General features: G+C 43.5%; 1 protein-coding gene across 1 annotated transcript in view; it reads left to right on the forward strand.

Moving 5' to 3' along the window:
- The first annotated feature begins 993 nt into the window (after positions 1–993).
- The window catches only part of LOC114571823 (slit homolog 1 protein-like), a 29,259-nt gene continuing 10,122 nt past the window's right edge, over positions 994–20,130 (forward strand). The window contains exons 1-16 of the mRNA XM_028603019.1: positions 994–1,085; positions 5,165–5,236; positions 7,885–7,956; positions 8,050–8,121; positions 8,389–8,532; positions 10,219–10,382; positions 11,412–11,435; positions 14,339–14,483; positions 14,609–14,683; positions 14,779–14,922; positions 15,037–15,180; positions 15,274–15,440; positions 16,203–16,338; positions 18,111–18,179; positions 18,262–18,333; positions 18,446–18,517. Coding sequence (XP_028458820.1) covers positions 997–1,085; positions 5,165–5,236; positions 7,885–7,956; positions 8,050–8,121; positions 8,389–8,532; positions 10,219–10,382; positions 11,412–11,435; positions 14,339–14,483; positions 14,609–14,683; positions 14,779–14,922; positions 15,037–15,180; positions 15,274–15,440; positions 16,203–16,338; positions 18,111–18,179; positions 18,262–18,333; positions 18,446–18,517 — 1,661 coding nt within the window. The 5' untranslated portion in view covers positions 994–996. The remainder of the gene's footprint in view (positions 1,086–5,164; positions 5,237–7,884; positions 7,957–8,049; positions 8,122–8,388; positions 8,533–10,218; positions 10,383–11,411; positions 11,436–14,338; positions 14,484–14,608; positions 14,684–14,778; positions 14,923–15,036; positions 15,181–15,273; positions 15,441–16,202; positions 16,339–18,110; positions 18,180–18,261; positions 18,334–18,445; positions 18,518–20,130) is intronic.

The raw sequence follows: 20,130 nt of genomic DNA on the forward strand, positions 1-20,130 counted from the left end.
TCTCCACTTCACTCTCTCTCTCTCGCCAACATTTTCCACACAAGCTGAGTGATAGATAGGAAGGTAATCAAATATTCATGGTTTGAAACTCGGATTAGTAATGCTGTGTAAATGAGGCCATTTAAAAGTCTGTTTTATTCATTTTATCTGGGTTAGGCTCACACATCCACACACACACACACACACACACACACACACACACACACATACCAAACATGTCGTACTGGCAGTGCAAGCGCCCAATCTTCACCATATCGTTGGCGGTGCTGCAGTTATTTGAACAGGTATCTAGAGACAGCGTGATGGGTTGTGTGCTCTGTATGTAAATTGAAAAGTTGAAGTGTTTTAGAACAAATGGAAGTGAAGAGGAGGGGGGTCGTATAGCTGAATGTGCAGAATGGCATCAATTCCACCCAGAGATTGCAGACTCAGGAGGAAAATTTGCAGAGAGATCAATGGTTGTTATTGGGAGGCCTTCAATCACCGCTCCAACTCTATTATTCATGTCTTTATTCTCCTCTCAATATACTGTGGCACTCCTTTGATAGATAACCTAGTTTCCCAAGGATGTACAGCTTTACAATAAAGTCGAGTAGGATGTTTTATTTCTTTTTCTCAATGTCACAACATCCCTGGGAATGTGTGTTCATTTGCAATTCACTTTATAAAGCACAAAGGGTTGATGACATGAACAGCTGTGGAAGAGTTTGAGCTCCACATGAGTGCAGGAGCTGCTCCATGTCAGCGCACAAATCTTCCAGCAAACAATCTCACCCTGTAATCCTGCTGAGAGTCGTGCTGCTCTCATTGAAACCAACCATATCCACATATGCTCACACACCTGTATGAGCTGCATATTCCTCTTTTCTCAATCACATTTTCCTCCTGTTTCACTTCTCATGTAGTTTTTTTTCTTCTTCTCTCTGTTTCACTTCAGGTCACCAGGAATCATCCAGCCCTCAGCCGTGCAGCATCGGCGGAGGCTCTTGCCCCGCCATGTGTACCTGCAGTAACAACATCGTGGATTGTAGAGGGAAAGGTCTCACCGCCATCCCAGCCAACCTGCCTGACACCATGGCTGAGATGTAAGCACAATACATGTTAACTGCAATCTACCTTAAAATATGTTTTCATGGGGAATTTTTTTTTAAATATATAGATTTGCAGATAAGTTTAGATGCAAAAGTTATACTTTTTTTTAACAAATCAATATTTGCTATCAATCATACAGCTCAGTGTCGATCTGATACAGCAGATGAGCATGAGAACTACTTGGATCTGTCAATTTGAGACAGTTTCAATGTTTCAGCACAGTCAGTGCAATCTGAGCAGCAGACCTACAGCTGCATTGTTCTTTGTAGCATGGCACTGAAGGACATTTGTTTGTGTGTGCGCATTAAAGATGTGTATGTGTTTCCATTTCTATCTGTCTGTGTATGCTCATGCTGGGTTCTAACAGGGCTGAGAGGATTTAAACATGCATGTTTTATGTACATATGCTGTTCTAGCTTGCTTTTCTCACCATGCATCATCTGACAGGGAGACATCCATCCATTTCTGTACACTGATACACATGCAGACTTAGTGCAGACTTAAAACTGAGGCTGCATGCTCTTATCGGCTCAGATGGCTGTGAACCGCATGCAAGCGCTTTGCTATCATCCTTCCCTTAGTTTATCAGTCCTCCAACATCTGTCTGGGAATTAACTGTTTACAGCCCACATGCTATCAGTCTACCGTAATTCCCAGGAATGCACGGCTAGACTTTTCAAGGTAGTGCTTTTACTCTCTTTATCAGGGGTTTAATGCCTCCGGCAGAAGTCGGCATGAAATGGTACAGCCACACCATGATTTATGCACAGTGAGAAAAAGGGAGGATGAAGAGAGAAAGCCAGCGGTCGCATTGCATGTTCTTCCAAGGAGCATGTGTGTAGTTAGGAGGACACAGCAAGTTTCTAGGTCTCCTCCTCCCAATGGGGTCTGTTTATAAATACCCAGTTATATGGAAGTCACAGATCCCATGTTCCCCAACAACCCTGACCCATTTCTAGTGCAGTGGTGTTCTCAATTTCCTAATTTGGACATGCGGTACAAACTTCTGTGTGTTCTTATCTAATTGAATGACCACCCAAGAAATATTGAGGCATTTTAAATCATTTAAAAGTCTTCACACATGCTGCATATTGACGTTGCAGATGTAAATAATTCATCCTCACCCTTGCCTCTCAGTTTTTGCCATGTGGGTTGGACCTCTTCGCCATGCCCTCCAGTTGTAATGTTCCACAAGTGGAGTATCTTGTAGAGGCTGATTTGATCTATGAGCCCAATAACCAGCAAGCAGCACTAATGATAGAACAGGGACATGGCTGAAAGATAGCTCTACCATGCACAGGTTTTATAGACAGTAGATTCTCTCTGCAGAGCAGATGAGTAAAAACATATTAAAAGTCTCCCTGCCCTTCACAACTAATTGTTTTTTAACGGCATCCTGCTAATAAACTCTACTACAGTATGTTCTGATTCATCGTTTACAAGACCAGAGTGAAACACTGCTTTACATCATGGGCATTCCTCTTGTCCTGCCCATCAGAGCCTTACCTTACAGGTTTTATTCCCACAACACTCATTCTTTTACTCTTTCTCCTTCTTTCTTATGTTTTTTTCTCCACATCTCCGTCTTTCCTGGCTTACCAAAGCACCACAGACAGGTTAAAGGAGGCAGATCAGCGGTGTAGGAATAAAGAGGGATGGGGGGGGGCGGGCTCCACTCAGTAATTTGGTGCAGCAGGTTTGATCTGTGCTTGAAGTTCATTATAAAACCAGTTTCAGTTACAGCAAGGCGGGCTGCTGGGTATCAAGGCCAGCCTAATGCCTTGTTAATGAGGCACTCGGAAACTCACATACACACACAAACACACACATGCTGCTCTCATTATGTTCAAATCGGAGAACTGCAACCTCCCTGCCCTGCTCTCTCCTAATGAATGCCAGTGTTGTGTTTACAGCTTTTGGGATGTGAGCTGGTTTCTGTACTCCTCTCTTGTGAGACCAGGCCCAGTTAGCCTAAACACTACCACAACAGATTATTATGCACCATGGTCTCTGTCTGCAATGACTGAACTCTGCCATAAAAATCCCCCCCGCCTTTCATCCGCTGCTGCGGTCCTGCCATCAATTTCTGAATCACGCACGCACTGGGTGAATACCCAAAGGCCTAATGTGTTTCCCCTAAATGAAAACCATGCTCAGACCCTAATGAAAAGGATGAGGACAATTGATTGGGCTGACACAAACACCACCTCACAGACACACATACAAATGTTGTGCCTGACAAATTGGATTGGAACCATTGATTGTCCGTCCGAAGGCAACTCTGAGAGATTGTTTCTTTTTTCTCTTCTGATTGGACGAAGGAGCTCCTTTGTTGATTGGAGGGATTAAGTTGTTTGCACATATCGATCTGCGAGGAGCCTCAAACGCGAGTGCTAAAAAGTTGTCAGACAGCATTGTGTGCCCTTGTCTGGCTCAGAAGGTTTTGTCATATGCTGACACACACCGGAGTACCACAGCATGTAGATGCTGAAACACATGCAAACAGCATGTAGAGTGCCAGACTGGTTTGGACCAGTCAGACAGACTGGTTGATGGGAGAAGGCGCTAAAGCCACTTGGCCCAGCACTCAGCCGCATGGTGAGGGCAAAGGAACCACAGCGCTGTCACTCTGCTGTAAATCCACGGACACATTGGGACAGGCAGACAAAAACAGACATAAAGAGCATGGACACCGCAGGAATCTGTGGTCTGGAATCACTGCTATCCTAAGAATGTCAATTACGCTCCTATATCGCTCCTACCCACTTCTTTAAAGGGAAAAGATTCCTGATTGAAAAATCTGGAAACTCAACTACTGTTAAGTGGCTGTGGCGAATGTCTAACAAAACATTTACCCTCACCCCCCCCCCCCCCCCCATGAATAGACATAAACATAGCAATGCAGAAGGCCTAAGAGGCATGTAATAAATCTGACATGTCTCTAATAGAATAATTAAATCATGTGGAAATGGCCCTGAGTCAAGAAGTCACATACTTAAGATAGTGATGGTTAAATATATCAACAATGTTCTGTTTGCCAAGGAGTTTTGCAGATCTTTAAATATTTCTCATTTTCCTGTGGTGACAAATAGCATTTTAATGATTTTTAGATTCCGTCACAGCCACTGGACTACCACACCTTGCACAGGCCCATGCCTCCTCTTATACAGCCAGTTCCTCTGCTGGGAGGCAGCATGGTAGGACAACCAGACAGGCCCACAGCTGACTCCCTCCGGGGCCGGCTAAGCCTTGTTAAGGACAGTTTTAAAAGCTGTGAAGTGACCTGCAGATAAACAGCCCTCTGCCAGATACACCAGGGAATTGGTCTGGGACTGAGCTGGGTCCTAAGTAGCAGCCGGCCTGAAACACACAGACATGCATGCCCACACTAATGGGCTTTAGTGATGTCTGGTTCCCCAAGACCATCTGAGACTCATTAGAGTTTGTGACTGCTCTGTTCTAAATAACCAATTGTATGTTTGTCTGTGTGTTCACTTCATTCTTTAGTTTTAGTTATATATTTTTATAATGAGACATTTTTCTTGTCAATGTTTTTGCTTCAGCAGCTCTTAGGCTCACTGGAAAAAGTAAACTAAAATAAGTCATATTTCACCGCACTGCAAAGGTTTCAGTGGACACTTTGCAGACGGCCAGAGGATAAAGACACATTTTACAAGAACAAGTGAGATCATTATTGATTTCAGGATCTCATATGAGAACATAAGTGCTGGAAACTGTAAATGTTATACCAAGAAGAAATATTACTTTTGGTTGAAGGCCTTAACACCCTCACACAAACCCGAAACGGAACCTTTTCCCCTCCAGTCCTTTTTCACAGCACTTTAGTATTCAGACTGTTTATTGGTTCTGAGGATGTTATGACTCCAACATGCCTGGACCTATTACAGCTGGGGTATAGATCTCCGCTAATATAATCAGGCCAATCACCATGGGTCAGAGGTAATGGGAGGATTACTCAAATATGTTGCCATGGAGAAGTCTATTGTTTAGTTAACTGATGGTATCTCCATCTCCTCTTCTCTTTTCTCCTCTGTTCTCCTCTTTTCTCCAGACGTCTGGAGCAGAATGGGATTAAGTCTGTTCCTCCTGGAGCCTTCTCTCCCTACAAGAAACTGCGTAGGATGTAAGTACAGCAGTACACTCACCTCAGGGCTAAATAATACAGACGAGAACAAGAAGTTGAGGGCTGGAAAAAGAAGCGACATTTGGCAGTCTTCTCATTCCACTCCTAAGGAGCATGAAGTATTTATTTTGTCTGTGCCTAAAGAACATATTCTTGTTCTCAGACTTAGGGTGGCATGGAAAGCAAGCACTCAGATGCTACATGAGCATAATAACAGTTCTCAACTTTCATTGCTGCACACTGGTATTCCCCTGGCTAGTGTTGTGTCCAGTCTGTGTGTGTGTGTGTGTGTGTGTGTGTGTGTGTGTGTGTGTGTGTGTGTGTGTGTGTGTGTGTGTGTGTGTTGTGCCTGCGTGGGCAAACTGTAAACTGCGGCTGGGATGAGGGCTGAGGCTTCACTCTCTCAGGGAGTGAACAGTGACTGGATGGTAGCTGAGACTGTGTGGTTTTGCTGTCCGGTCACCCAACCAGTACACACCAGTCAGCCAAACCCATAACTCCAACACCACCAGGCCTGACCGACGTAGCAGCAGAAACGAAGGAAACGGAAGGGCAGGGAGTTTCTTTGCTCTTCTTAAAGGATTCCTCACTGTTTTATCATCGGAACAGTTTAAAGTTCAAATGAGGTGAATACAGAGCAGCTGACAGACTGGAGCACCAGTCTAATTGTAGCTCCAAATCTCAAGCAAAATTAATATTTATTTATATGACAGTTGTGTGGATCAACTTGGTCAGGTTTCTGATCAAGTAAAGAAAACCTTTAAACTGAATGGGTTACAGTAAGTTTGAAACATTACAGAAAAAGGCTTATTTCTTTTTAATAAATATGATATACACTTCTGTTTTTATAGATTATATAGAAACCAAAAGGAAATAGATGTTTTCATATGTAATACATGTACAAACCAGATTAAATAAACTGTACTCTGCATTGGGCAGCTGCTATCTCATTGACTCTAATCTCACAGGAAATACATTTTTTTTAACATAAATAATTCCATTTTTTGAACAAAAATTGTGGAGTCAATCAAGAATGTGAGGTTTTCAAATTAAGTAAATGGAAACTGTCTAAGTTTAATCCCCCCAAACTGAGCCAGAAACAGAAAAATAGTGGTTTTAAAAAATTATTATTTTCATTAGATATGATAAAAACTGTTGTGGTTTTCATAAGACGTGTACAAGCCAGATTAAATGGCAGTGACAATGTGTTGCTCTCTTCCATCTGGTCTTCCAAACAGACACGTCCTGCTACTGTTGTTGCTGCTGCTGATTCTGCATTTAGCAACAACAATGCATGGCCGCATGTCTGTGTTGACCCTCAGTGCCTCTGTTGATTCAGCTGGCTTTGTGCCCTCACTGGCCCGGCCTGTCCAACACCCTCAATATACACTGTGTGTAGACAGCATCGATACATCATAATGAATATGTTCACTCTCCTGGGTCAGGCTCTGCAGATGTTCATATATATGTTTTATATTTAGTGGTATGCGTTTCTGATTTACTATGTATGGAAAATTCTTTTATATAACATAGGTAAGGTATAGGTATAGGCTTCTGCGCATGTGTGTAACACGTGTGTGTATTTGTTTGTTTATTTGTAGAGGTATGTGTGCAATGCCTTTCCTGACGCTGCCTGTCCTTCTCTCCCAGTAAATGCCAACCACACACATTCTCTTTCACCTTGTCCCAGTTTGGCTGACCTACACATGAACCGCTCCTTAAGACAGGGAAGCAGTACCCGCCGTCACACACCGACACATACATAAACACACCAGTGTCTGAGTTTACAGACACACACCAGTGCAGATGTTGGCTCCTTCGCCATGTTTTCATTTCCAGGAAACCTTAGTCCTTTGCAAGAAGACAAATGGTTACTTATTTAACTCTTACCCCCAAATGAGAAGATATCTCTCTTCTTCACCACATGATGATTTTCCTTCAAAGGTATCCAGTCGACTGGAGTTCAGTCCACATACTCCATTAACTCTCTCTCTCTCTCTCTCTCTCTCTCTCTCTCTCTCTCTCTCTCTCTTTCTCTCTCTCTCTCTCCATCTGTCTTTCTCTCTTTCTGCCCCACTGTTCCTCATTTACTGTTGCATTTACTTACACACACACACACACACACACACACACACACACACACACACACACACACACACAGACACATAAACACATAGACACACAGGCTTAGTGGTTATCCTGTGGGGAGAGGCCTGTGGATCCTATTAACAACAGCTATGTTCAAAGGCAGTCTACTGTATTTCGCTTTGGATTTTGGCCCTGCACCCCATTTTTACTCACAAACACTCACCATGATACAACACAGTGCCTCTGGATAGGCCACAAATAATACAAGCAAATGTTTTGATTGGCTACAAGATTCTAGCCCGCTCCATTTCATCAAATCCCTTGAAGGGACGCACCATCAAATATGGGAAAGAGCTGGAACTCATCTTTATCCAGCTCACACTACATTTACTATATTTGCAACTGCTTGCCAGCAACATGCAGAGACCCTTACATCCACCCCACCTTCCTATGAGGGTGACACCCTGGTGACAGTGGGGTCATACCTCCCACAAGAAAAGGACTTTTTCCCAAAACCTAAATTTCCTTAACTAATTCTCTGGTCTTCTTCTTCAACGCAGAGACCTTAGCAACAACCAGATCTCAGAGATAGCTCCTGATGCCTTCCAGGGCCTGCGCTCCCTCAACTCCCTGTAAGTGGCCCAGAGCCGAGTTTGTGCGTGTGCATGTCCACGCTGTTGTCATTTCCCGTGTCTTAAGCAAGTGTCTGTTGTTGTCGTTCCTAGCGTGCTGTATGGAAATAAGATCACCGACCTGCCCAAGGGGGTGTTTGACGGCCTCTACGCCCTGCAACTGTTGTAAGCAGAACACACACACACACACACACAGCCACTCTGCTGATACACTGCAGACATATACTGAATACCAGGCATCCTTTACTCCCACTCAGTCAAGGAGTCATAACCTTCAAATAAACTTTGTACCTGTGCATATTTTTTTAGATGGAATGCATAATGAATTAATGCATAAAGAAACTCTGACAAGCTACTTCCCTCCCTCTTTTCCTTCTTCCCTCCTTCTTCCTCCCTCCCTCTTTGTTTCCCCCTTCTTCCCCCTTCTCTCAGGTTGCTGAATGCCAATAAGATTCATTGCGTTCGTGCCAACGCCTTTCAGGACCTGCAGAATCTCTCGCTGCTATCGCTCTACGACAACAAGATCCAAACCCTTGCCAAGGGCACCTTCACTTCGCTACGAGCTATACAGACCCTGTGAGTCAAACAAGCACATATGAACATGCTGCTGCACTCGCTCCGACACATACTGATCCGTCACCATAAAACATGAGCCAACACAGGAGTTGTTTACTCGCAGGTCTGTGTAATAACACAGGAATGGAATCATGAGGTGGAGAGAAGAGTAAATCTATCATCTTCACAAACACGCGAACACACACAGCTTCTGCGGCCAGATCGAGATAAAAAACAGCACACACCACACCCTCTCTTTCCACCACCGTTACCCAGACAGCACCAATTCGGTTAAATGAATGTCTCCTTTTTTGTTTTGTTCCGATAAACAATTCAAACCACACACTGTTATCAATACAGACCCCACACTGTGGCTTCTATCATGTCTGAAACAAACCGCATGACATTTTCATCTATATACATGTATGCAAATACAAGACATTAAGACACCTGTTGAAGATGATGGATAGCGCTGCCCCTTGGCTCACCACACACACACACATATAGGCACCAGGGGCACATGGTTTAAGGGTCTCAGTCTTTTGCTTGCATTCTGGAAAAGGGGTAAAAATACATGTCGAGCCTTCCCCCAGTCTCTGGTCATCCAAATTGACTACATAATTTGGATGACAGCACACACTCTTTAAAATTAAGTAATGTTTTAGAAATGTTGATTAAATTTTATGGTCATTTTTGGACACTGTAGTTTGTGGTCCTTTGTATTGCATTATACTGAGTGGTGTTTCTAATCTTATGTCAACCCCATTTATTGATAACAAATTGGAAACATCTTTCTGTATGACGCGTTCTTTGTGTTGGCATTTTAAACTCCGGTGGATTTATGAGGACTATGGTTATCTGCTCCTCAGATCTCTGCAGGGTAAATCAAGACAGCTAGCTAAACTACCTGTCCAATCTGAGTTTTCTGTTGCACGACTTAAACAACCTTTGAACGTACACCAAAACAAGTTCCTTCCCATTTGCAGAGGCACCATTGCTCAGTCCGGCGCCTAGTGCCGCCCATGACGACTGTGATTGGTTTAAAGAAATGCCAATAAACCAGAGCACGTTTTTCTCCCATCCCGGAATGCTGTGTGGACTAGCCAGATCCTGGTCTGGTATTGCGAGACTAGACACAATATGATTCATCAGTAGCACAAACTACTGCCTCCAAAATGTTCATGAAGTTAATTGAGTGCATCACAATGTATCAAATCTATGCAGAAATCACATAAAAAAATTATCTAACTGATCTTATTAAATATATATGATGCATTATACGGGACCAAACTTGTAGAACTTCAGTAACAATTTTTTTGGAGTACAGTTTGCCCAGAATCATTAATTTGGACATTCAAACATTTTACAGCATTAAAAAAGTTACAGACAGACTAGCTGTTTCTCGGTTTCCAGTCTTTTTGCTAAGCTCAGATAACCAGCTGCAGGTTGTAGCTTCATATTGACCGTACAGTGGTATTGACTTTATCATCTAACTCTTGACAAGAAAGCGAATATGTGTATTTCTCAAAATGTCCAACTCTTCCTTTAACATGATAAGATCATGTCATTATGATTTGGTTTAACATAAAGTCAATACACAATGATTTAAATGCATTTTCTTATGTTTCTAGGGTTCCAGATGAGAGTCTTTAGTAAGTCTGACCTGTTCCCCTTCTCTCCAATCCCCCCTCCCTCTCTGTTCTCCAGTCACCTGGCCCAGAACCCTTTTATTTGTGATTGTAATCTGAAGTGGCTGGCAGACTACCTGCGCTCCAACCCCATCGAGACCAGCGGCGCCCGCTGCGCCAGCCCTCGCCGACTCGCAAACAAACGTATTGGACAGATCAAGAGCAAGAAGTTCCGCTGCTCCGGTAGGCTGGTGGCTCTGTGTCACTGTTTCCCTCTTATTTCTCTCTGGGGCTTTCTATCTCTCAGGCAGGCTTTGTTGTTTTTATTCCACTTGTCTCTCACTGCTCTACTCTTACTTTCTCTCTTTCTCTCCGCTGGGAGTGGCTATCTCTGCGTTGTTCCCTCTACCTCATACCTCATTTAATGAGTGATCATTCCTGGCAAAAGGTTTTATTTGGCCTATCATTTGCTGTGCCGGCGCTCCTCAATCAATATCTCCCCAGATGAACCTGGGGCCAAGGAGAGAAGGATCATTCGCTGTTTCTCCATTTCCCCTCCATATTACCACATTGTGAGTCTAGTTTCACATTCAAACCGCAGTGAGCTGAGATCACCAGTCAAGGCTGGTATAAGGGCTAGAGTTTCTGTACGTGCCCACCATTCCTCTGCCCTCTGCCAATCTCAGCCGCCATCTCCCCTTGCCCGCTCATCACTCTCTGCCTGCCAGGATCTGGTTTCCTTCACACCCCCTCATCCACTCATTCCTCTGCTTTGCTCTAGCTGGGACTCACCATCCCCACTCCCTCCACCCTCTGCCCACTATTGTGTTTATGCACTGTGCTACGCTGTCTGGCACTCTGCACTGCTGAGGTTTCACACTTCTTTATAGCCTCATTTGTTTGGCTAGACCTGCTGAAGAAGGGAGTCCAAGCATATTTTTTCTCTTTCTTTTCTCTTTTCCATTTTTTGTCTTTTTCCTTCTTTTCTTTCTTTTTTTCTTTCTTTCTCACTGTCTCCCTCTTACTCTCTCAGTCACTCGTCCTTAGCAACAGCCAAATATTTACCACCTTTTAACATCATTACTAGTTCCTACACATTTGCCATACATAGAGACAGCACTAGGCTTCTCTGTTTAAGTGTCATATACGTTGAGTCATGTGTCGTCATATATAAGCTTTATATATGACTGTTCTGAGGCATAGCAACACCACAGCTATGCAGGCCAGACTGGTCTCACTGACATCCGTCCCTCTTTCTTTTCTCCATCACAGCCAAAGAGCAGTACTTCATCCCAGGTGAGTGCTTGTAAATGTTCACACCTATCATTGTCTTCCTCTTTCCTTTAATTGTCTACCTGCAGCAATGTAGCAGCACCATTTTTCCATTACGCTTCATTTAAGAAAAACTCTCCCACAGGTTAAAGGATAATTGCAGTTTATTACACCTTGGGTCTTATTTTCATAGTTTTGCCATCATTTCTTTCGGTGATAATTACATTTTATTTACCAAGTTAATTGCTGAGAGCTGGTACCATGGCACCGTTGCTAAAACATAAGTCAGACGGGGAAAGAAACAGTTTAAACAAACTTATGTGGAAGAGAAAACAAAAAAGAGGCAAAATTATTATCCAAACTGCCTCTGTTTACTGTTTATTGCTATCACAGTATACAAACCAATTTTGTAGTTCAACTTTGACCTACCATACATGCGGTAGTAATGTCCACACAATTTTCCTGCTCAATGAGGGATTATTGCCAACAGTTCCATGCTCTCACTTTTGGTTTTACCTCCATAAGTTTTTGAAATAATGGCCAAAACTATGAAAGACCCAAGTTGTAATGAACTGGAATCCACTTTGAATGTGGATGATGGTAGGATTTACAGTGGAAATGATCTGCACAGAAGAAACTTTGGGTATGGAAAGATCAGTTGAAATGTGTGTACTGGTGGGAGTGGCTCTTTAGGTATTTATACATATGAGAGCAGCTAATTGGGCCTATGAGTGACTGGACCAATGTGTGCATCTTAATGGGATATACACGTGATAGCGTCTGTTTCTCCTCAGCTCTGTTTTCCTAACAGTCTCAGCAGATAGAGTCCACAGGAAGTGGGTCTTTGCTTTGGCATGAGCACAGACAGTCACTCACCAAGACGGGCAGAAAAGGAGGGAGGGAAAGAAGGACAGAAGGGGAAGGAAAGTGTGTCCTTTCTATCAGTAAAAGCTAAAGAAAATAAAACCCACCAGAGGACCCAGATTCCTATCAGCGGATGTTTCCGGACCTCTTAACAAGAGCACTTCCAAGAAAATAACTAGGAGGAGCAGTGATGTGTGTCGAACTCTGTGTGTGTGTGTGTGTGTGTGTGTGTGTGTGTGTGTGTGTGTGTTTATGTGTGTGTGTGTGTGTGTGTGTGTGCACGCGTGCGTGTGTGTGTGCGCGCACGCGTGCGTGTGTGTAAATTAATGTGTCTTTGTGTGCTGAGCTGAGATAAAGCTCTACACTGGCTTAGAGAACAAATGGGAGTACTATGTAAGCAGAAGGAAGATCAAAGCCAAATGTGATTAATGAGAATTTCACCCTCCCTGAATGATAACAATAAAAGCCTCCACAATACGCACACATGCACTCAACACACAAAATCCCCAACAGTACGGGAATTCCATAATAAATTGATAATGAGAACCAAGCTGCAAGGAATTATGAGAACTTCAACAACTCCGGCGATGAGTCATTTTGCGCCTCAGAGAAGGAAAAACCTCATCCCTCTTCTATGTGTTTTCTCCGGTTTCGTTTAAATCTGCTGACAGTAAAAGTGTCCCCACCACGCACTTGTGACGATGACGATGACTCAGGCTCACGAATCTCCCCCGGCTCCTCTACATCCTCAAGATCAAAGCACTGTGCTGTACTTTCATTGCTTCCCCTGTAGCAGGAAATGCCTTTTCCTGTTGTCTGGCCTAGCGAGGGAAAGTTCCTTAATGACCTGCGTTACTGTGTCTATCTGCACTTTCCACTGAGCCACTCTAAGAAGTGACACAGCTTCAGAAAAAGTCATTGCAGGGGCAGCCAGAGGAAGTAATTTCTGTTCATGCAAATTAACTCTTCAACTGTATTCTAATAAAGTCAACGATGAGGGTTTGGGTTAAGGTTCTGGTTTCAAATGTTGCTCCATTTATTTAGACAGATTTTTGATACTCAACCGTAGGATTTTTGTCCTGGTTGTCTGAGGTTTTCCTCCTCAGGATTGTGGTCTGGTTGCCCTACGGCGTCCTGCTGACGTCATCTCCAAACCTCAGGCAGAGAGATGCACCGATGTGAGCATGTGAAAAAGCGAGCGGGACATAAAACCATATCCTAACAGAAAACGCTGGGCTGTTCCATCTAAATGGAACATATGCACACGCACATTTATACACAGACACAGAGACACAATACACACACTCACAGACACACACACACACACACTGTTCTAAGTGGCTCCCAGCGCTGCTCCATTATTGAGCAGCCATGATGTAACTAGCAGCACACTTTTTGGCACGTAATGTCTATTCATAGACAGAGGAGGTGCAGGAAAATGTCCCACACTCCCCATGCTGCCTCATTCTTGCTCTTCCTCCATCAGGACAGATGTCTCTCTGCACATCCGCCACTCACCTTTTATTTCTCTCTCATCTGTCTCCTTTCACTTTTCTCTTCCTTTTCTTCCTTGCATGCATTTATGTCCGTCATGCCCTCTTTTTTCTGTTTCCACGGTCTCCTCTCCTTTGCCTTCACCTGTCTACGCACGCTTCCTGTGCTCTCTCTTGGGTGCTCTGCTTTATTAAAGCTGGCAGCCCAAATCCTCTTTGGCATCCCTATCTCAATCTACCCTTCTACAGTTCTTTTCACCCCACTGCTCCCACTCTATCACCTCTCTAAAATGACTCACCCTCCCCCCCGCCCTTCCATCCCCTCGGCCTCACCCGTTTGTCTCTCTCCTGTGAATGGTAGGAGAGCTGCAGGATGTTCTTGAGCGTGCCTAAGGTTAAAGATTTGTTAGGGAAGCTGCCTTTTAGGTCACAACAGGACAAACTACTGACATTCAGCTGTGGAGGAAGAGGATGCGTGACTAAGAGCATCATGGGAAAGTGAGACACATATATATTGTTATAGGGAAGAGCTGATGTCATTTTGTGTGTTTTGATTTTTCTCCTATTCAGGCACAGAGGACACCCGTCTGAATAATGCCTGTAACAGTGATCCAGTTTGTCCTCCCAAGTGCCGCTGTGAGTCGAACGTAGTGGACTGCTCCAACCTAAAGCTCACCAAGATCCCTGAGCATATCCCTTCATCCACCTATGAACTGTAAGGAATCAGGAAAAAAGTCTATTGTACACTGCTAACAAGAAAAGATATGAGACAGAATTGAGCCGAGATAGCATGAAAAGAAATGAGAATAAAGTTGTCTATTTCAACTTTTTTCTTTGTAGCCGCCTTAACAACAATGAGATCACCGCTCTGGAGGCAACTGGAGTGTTTAAAAACCTTTCCCAGCTGAAGAAAATGTAAGTAAAACTTTAATATTACTTTTTAACTTTAACTATCAACAGTCATTCTCTAAATAGTAATTTACTTCTCTGACATGCTTTTCCGCCCGCAGTAACCTCAGCAACAACAAGATCACAGAGATTGAAGATGGGTCATTTGAAGGTGCATCATCCGTCAATGAGCTTCACCTCACGGCCAATCAGATTGACTCGGTCCGAAGTGGAATGTTCCGTGGCCTTGAGGGACTGCGCATGCTGTGAGTGCTGCACAAACACATACAATTACACACTCAGGCACGTTGATATTTCTGAAATGTAAGATAATATTTCAGATTCTTTAGGCTAAGGTGTTTCATTTCTTTTCTTTATAGGATGCTGAGGAACAATAAGATTAGCTGCGTCCACAATGACAGTTTTACAGGGTTGCACAATGTCCGCCTGCTGTCTCTGTACGACAACCAGCTGACCACAATCACTCCCGGAGCCTTTGACACTCTGCAGACTCTCTCCACTCTGTGAGACCCTGGCATACACACAAGCCTAGCTTTAATTGTGCATTTTAATGTTACAGTGCTTTTACAACCTCTCTTACGCTCACTTTCTCCCAGTAACCTTTTGGCCAACTCCTTCAACTGTGACTGCCGGTTGGCCTGGCTCGGCGATTGGCTGAGGAGTAGGAAGATTGTGACCGGTAATCCTCGCTGCCAGCGTCCTGCCTTTCTGAAGGAGATCCCTCTGCAGGATGTGGCTCTGCCTGACTTCCGCTGTGAGGAGGGTAGGTGGTGCCAAGACACACAACCAACTGCCTGCCATGATTTGAGTCTCATTCTGCTTGTCCTTATTTAGACCATCTCTGAACTTTTGTTGCAGCTTCTCCATTTTAAATGAAGTAATCTGGCTCTTTAAAAGAAGATAAACATCTCCAATATAGCAGATGACCTCCACTATGTATGAAACTTACCTGTCTGGGTCTGACTGATGAAGATTTTAACGTTGCACTCTGCTCCACAATACATTATGAACAAGAGCTGCTTAAAGTGTCTGAGATCATCTTTAATAATGGCCGCTACTGTGCGACTCTTTTGTTTACGGAATAGATTGCTACTCAGCAGTTCCTAAGCTGCTGATCGATGCCGGGCTGAGTGGAGCTATTGAGCTGTTTGCCTTATTGACCAGTCAGCCTATTTGCACCTGAATGAATGTTAGACTTTGTCTTCAGGCTTCAGGCAGCTTCCACTCTTTGCTCTTGCTGGTCAATATTACATTAGTGAGGCTCCTCTCTCTCTGTCTTATTTTACTTTCACAATTGTCACTTCCTCTTTTTTCATTGTCTTAATGCCTCACCATCAGCTTGAATGATTGTGCTGTTTTAGCACTGTCTTGCCTCTAGGTTCCCTTTGTCTTTCTACTGTTTTTTTGCCAGGGACGACAGCTATTCTTTTGGCTGTCCTCCATGTCTTTCCTAGCCTCTTGGTCATTACTCCTTTCTATTCCTCTCAGGTATCTGACTCGCTCTATCTCCTTGTTTTTTTCCCAGGCCAAGAAGAGGTGTCAAGCTGTGTGCCCAGACCCCAGTGTCCCAGTGAATGTACTTGCCTGGAGACTGTGGTGCGCTGCAGTAACAAGCATCTCCACATGCTGCCCAAAGGCATTCCCAGAAACGTGACTGAACTGTGAGTTCCTTGGAATTAATTATGCTTATTGCATGTGTATCTTATCAGTTTGAGTTCCAGGTATTATTTTTTCTTTGTCTGGTATTGATGGAGGCAGGTCTGGAAAGGAATCCAAAGGAGATGATATACTGTAAAAGGTAGAAAGGAGCTTAGGAGGTATAAAAGAGATGAGAGTTAGTGAAAACAGTGGTGGTAAAGAAAACGCATCTCATCATTTGGAGAATGGGAAAGGAGTCAATAAACCCTGCAGTTATTCTCTCAGACATTCTTCTTCAGTGTTCCCTGCAGCCCTCAGGGCTAGCACGGATGTCACTCTCACACTCAGAGCCAAGCATCAGTGTGTGTGTGTGTGTGTGTGTGTGTGTGTGTGTGTGTGTGTGTGTGTGTGTGTGTGTGTGTGTGTGTGTGCATATTTGTGGGAGGGCCAAAAGCCTGTCCACAGGAGCATAGGGGAGCAAGAGGACATTTTAATGAGCAGTTTTCAATGGAAAGGGGAGGGAATGGAATAGGTCTGGAACTTTCCAATACTGCTTCAAGTGGTTCAGACTAAGACACACACACATAAACACACACACACTCGCTGTGAAAGCCTTAAGGCCGGTCATTGTCCCAGCAGGTGTGACCAGGTGTGCCCCTCTGTTCTGGGCTTTCATCTAGTCTTCTGGAGAGTTTGCTACTCCATCATTATCCTAAGTGTCTTCTGCACCGTCATTACCTATCATTACTTCTGAACCTAAGGGCCCCCCTAACTAAAAAAGCAACCCCCCAGCCCTTCCCGCATAGAGTACAGTCAACAACAATAGCAGGAAAAAGCCCCTGCAGCTCCGCTCAGAGGGACCAGGACTCTATATCTTTCATTTATCAGGGTGACAGCCCTCTGGTAGTACTTTGTGTTGGCAGTCAACAGGGTGGTTGCATCCCTGCAGGCATGATGTCAACTGTGGTGGAGTATGTTAACACACACTCAAGCATTTGTACCTCTGTCACTTCAAAAAGTGATGTGCTGCTGGGTCACATTCAGGAAATACTGCTAAAAAGAAAATTCACAAAAACGTCACTGAATGTAATAAGTCTGCCGTCTTTCCCAGCTATTCTGTCCCAATATTAAAATAACCCAGTATGTGTCTGGAATCAGAATACTTATACAGGAGGCTTAGCCTTACTTCCAGACATGAGACATCATGTAAAAACATCTGAAAAAAGTAATTGAAAGACAAAACAATCTGCTGTTTGGTGTGACATTAGATCAAATTGAAAAAAACATGTTCTGTGTAAAAAGTGTGATGTCCTGCAATAACTACCTAACCAGTTCACAAAGTGTAACTAATCGGCTCACAAAAAGCAGAATAAAATGTCCAAATGTAGAATTAAATGAACTTTTAACACCAGTTTATATATAATATAAGATAAGGCACCATCCGTTAATATAATTCAATGCTGCCTTGATAGAGTTTGGCAACCCCTCAATAAGTACTTTTCATCTTGAAATTAGAGGACAATTTACCTTTTTAGAATGTGAGTGAAAGAATACATATTGACTTTTCTAGACTCATTTTAGACTTTTAGTTCTCCCCTTTATTATTTTTTCTTTTTCTGTCTTATAACAATATCCACATTGTAGCTATTCTGGAGCTATATCACACAGTCTTTCTCAGCAGCAATCTCAGATTTATTGTGAAAATATTATATTTTCAGGATATATATCGTATTTTGGTCTGAATGGAACATTTTTGCCACTGACTCTTTACTTAACTGTGTGTCATTTTGTTCAGGTACCTGGATGGAAACCAGTTCAGTGTTGTACCAAAGGAACTGTCTACCTTCAAATACCTACAGCTGGTGTAAGTACTTGTCTGTCTGCCTCCTCTGTCTAATTGTGCAGATCAATATAGTAAGCATATGCCTTTTAAATTTTACTTGCAGAGACCTGAGCAACAACAAGATCAACTCCCTGACCAACTCGTCCTTCGCTAACATGAGCCAACTCACCACCCTGTAAGTCCTGACCAACCTCAGCCAAGAGCTAGTATTTCATTCCGGTGCTGACAGTAGGATGGAAACAGATGAATTTTACATACATGCATATGTAATTATTTTTACATTGCAGAATCCTGAGCTACAACTCCCTGCGTTGCATCCCCAAAATGGCCTTCAGTGGACTTCACTCTCTCAGACTGCTGTGAGTTTATTTTAATATTTTAAACGCATGCAGACATATGTGTGTGTTCATTTTAATGTATCGGACTAGGGTTAAGATTAGGTTAAAATCCTATTTTTAATACATTATGTATCTTGCTATTAGAGAGATTTGATGCAAATCAAATGTTTGAACTGTTTCTTTGTTGTCACATAGCTAATGCTTAGAACAGCATCTTCATTTGAGGCAGTTGAAGTTATTTTGAAAGACAAGTACTGAAACAAGATAAGACTCACTTTCAGACTAAATGAGTTATTAAGGAGGATATTTTTGCAGCTTGCACTGACTACAGAGGCGGTGCAGCAGATGCTGAGAATCTTTGATTGACTCCAGTGCACTGAAACACAGTCTAAACGCTTATGACAGCTTATGAACACCCCCCCCCACACACACACACACACACACACACACACATACACATACACATACACATACACACACAACCTCCGACCTAGTTTCTCTGTTTAAATGGCAGCAATATTGGCAGTGGCAGTGTTGTTCCAGCTTCTTCTCCTGCACACACCTCATCTTCAGGCATCTTCCCAGTCTGCCTGTTCACCTCTAAACGCCCCAAGCTCATCACCGCCTCACCGTCAGGGCCAAACACGAGTCCCCAAAACCCACTGTACAAAATCACTTTGACACTGATTACCAGCGAATGTTTTGCCCCACTAACTGTAATGGTTTTGACTCTGCCTCCGGGCTTTTGTGAAGTTATGAAATCTTTGATTGTGCACTCTCAGTGACCATGGGCTCCCCGTGGTTGAATCGGTCTGCTAAATAACTGAGATATAGAATGTAAATACGTTCGACAGATAAATGACGAAACCAAAACCAATCTTTGGACCTGCATCCAAAGATACAGCAGCTGGATGCCTCACACTTTAACTCAAATGAACAGTTTAGTTCTGCGAAGGAGAAACAGAGACCAGGCCCAGCAGCACTCCTTATGAGATTATGCGTGTGTGTGTGTGTGTGTGTGTGTGTGTGTGTGTGCGCGCACGCACGCCTGTATGCATAGCTTATATGTTTGTCATCTACTGGCTGGGTGCCCGTTAGTATGTGTGTGGGAGTAGACTTATCGGCCTTCCATGTGTGCTCATAGCAGGCACACTTTTTACTACTGACAACAAAGCTTCAACAAAGCCTCTTTTAACGGCAGGATTCGACTAAAGTCCAAATCATTACGAGGCACAAAGCGTAAGAGCCCTTTTAGCGTGGAATGAGAGTGAAACTCGGTCATCATTAGCTGATGACTCCTTGCTAGCCCGGGCGCGTCGCTTTGATCTCTAATGAAGCTGCGTCCGTTACTTCTGCTCTTACTCACTCACGCCACCTTTACTTTTAAAATATTTGCAAGTGTGCTAGACGCCATGTGAGGCGCTCCCCCCAACACCACCCGCCGCACACACACCACACAGGCTTAGAACTATATACAAGCTCGGAAACACACACACATACGCACAGACTGTCTGGACTACCTTATTGTCTCAGTCAGAAGGGAGTCCAAATGAAGCAGAAAACTTTGATGTCTTTACTGCTGGTGTGATCAATCATAAGCCTCCCATTAAATGCCAATTGGTGCCATGGCTTTT

Source organism: Perca flavescens, chromosome 17 (assembly GCF_004354835.1).
Source record: "Perca flavescens isolate YP-PL-M2 chromosome 17, PFLA_1.0, whole genome shotgun sequence".
NCBI classification, from domain to species: domain Eukaryota; kingdom Metazoa; phylum Chordata; class Actinopteri; order Perciformes; family Percidae; genus Perca; species Perca flavescens.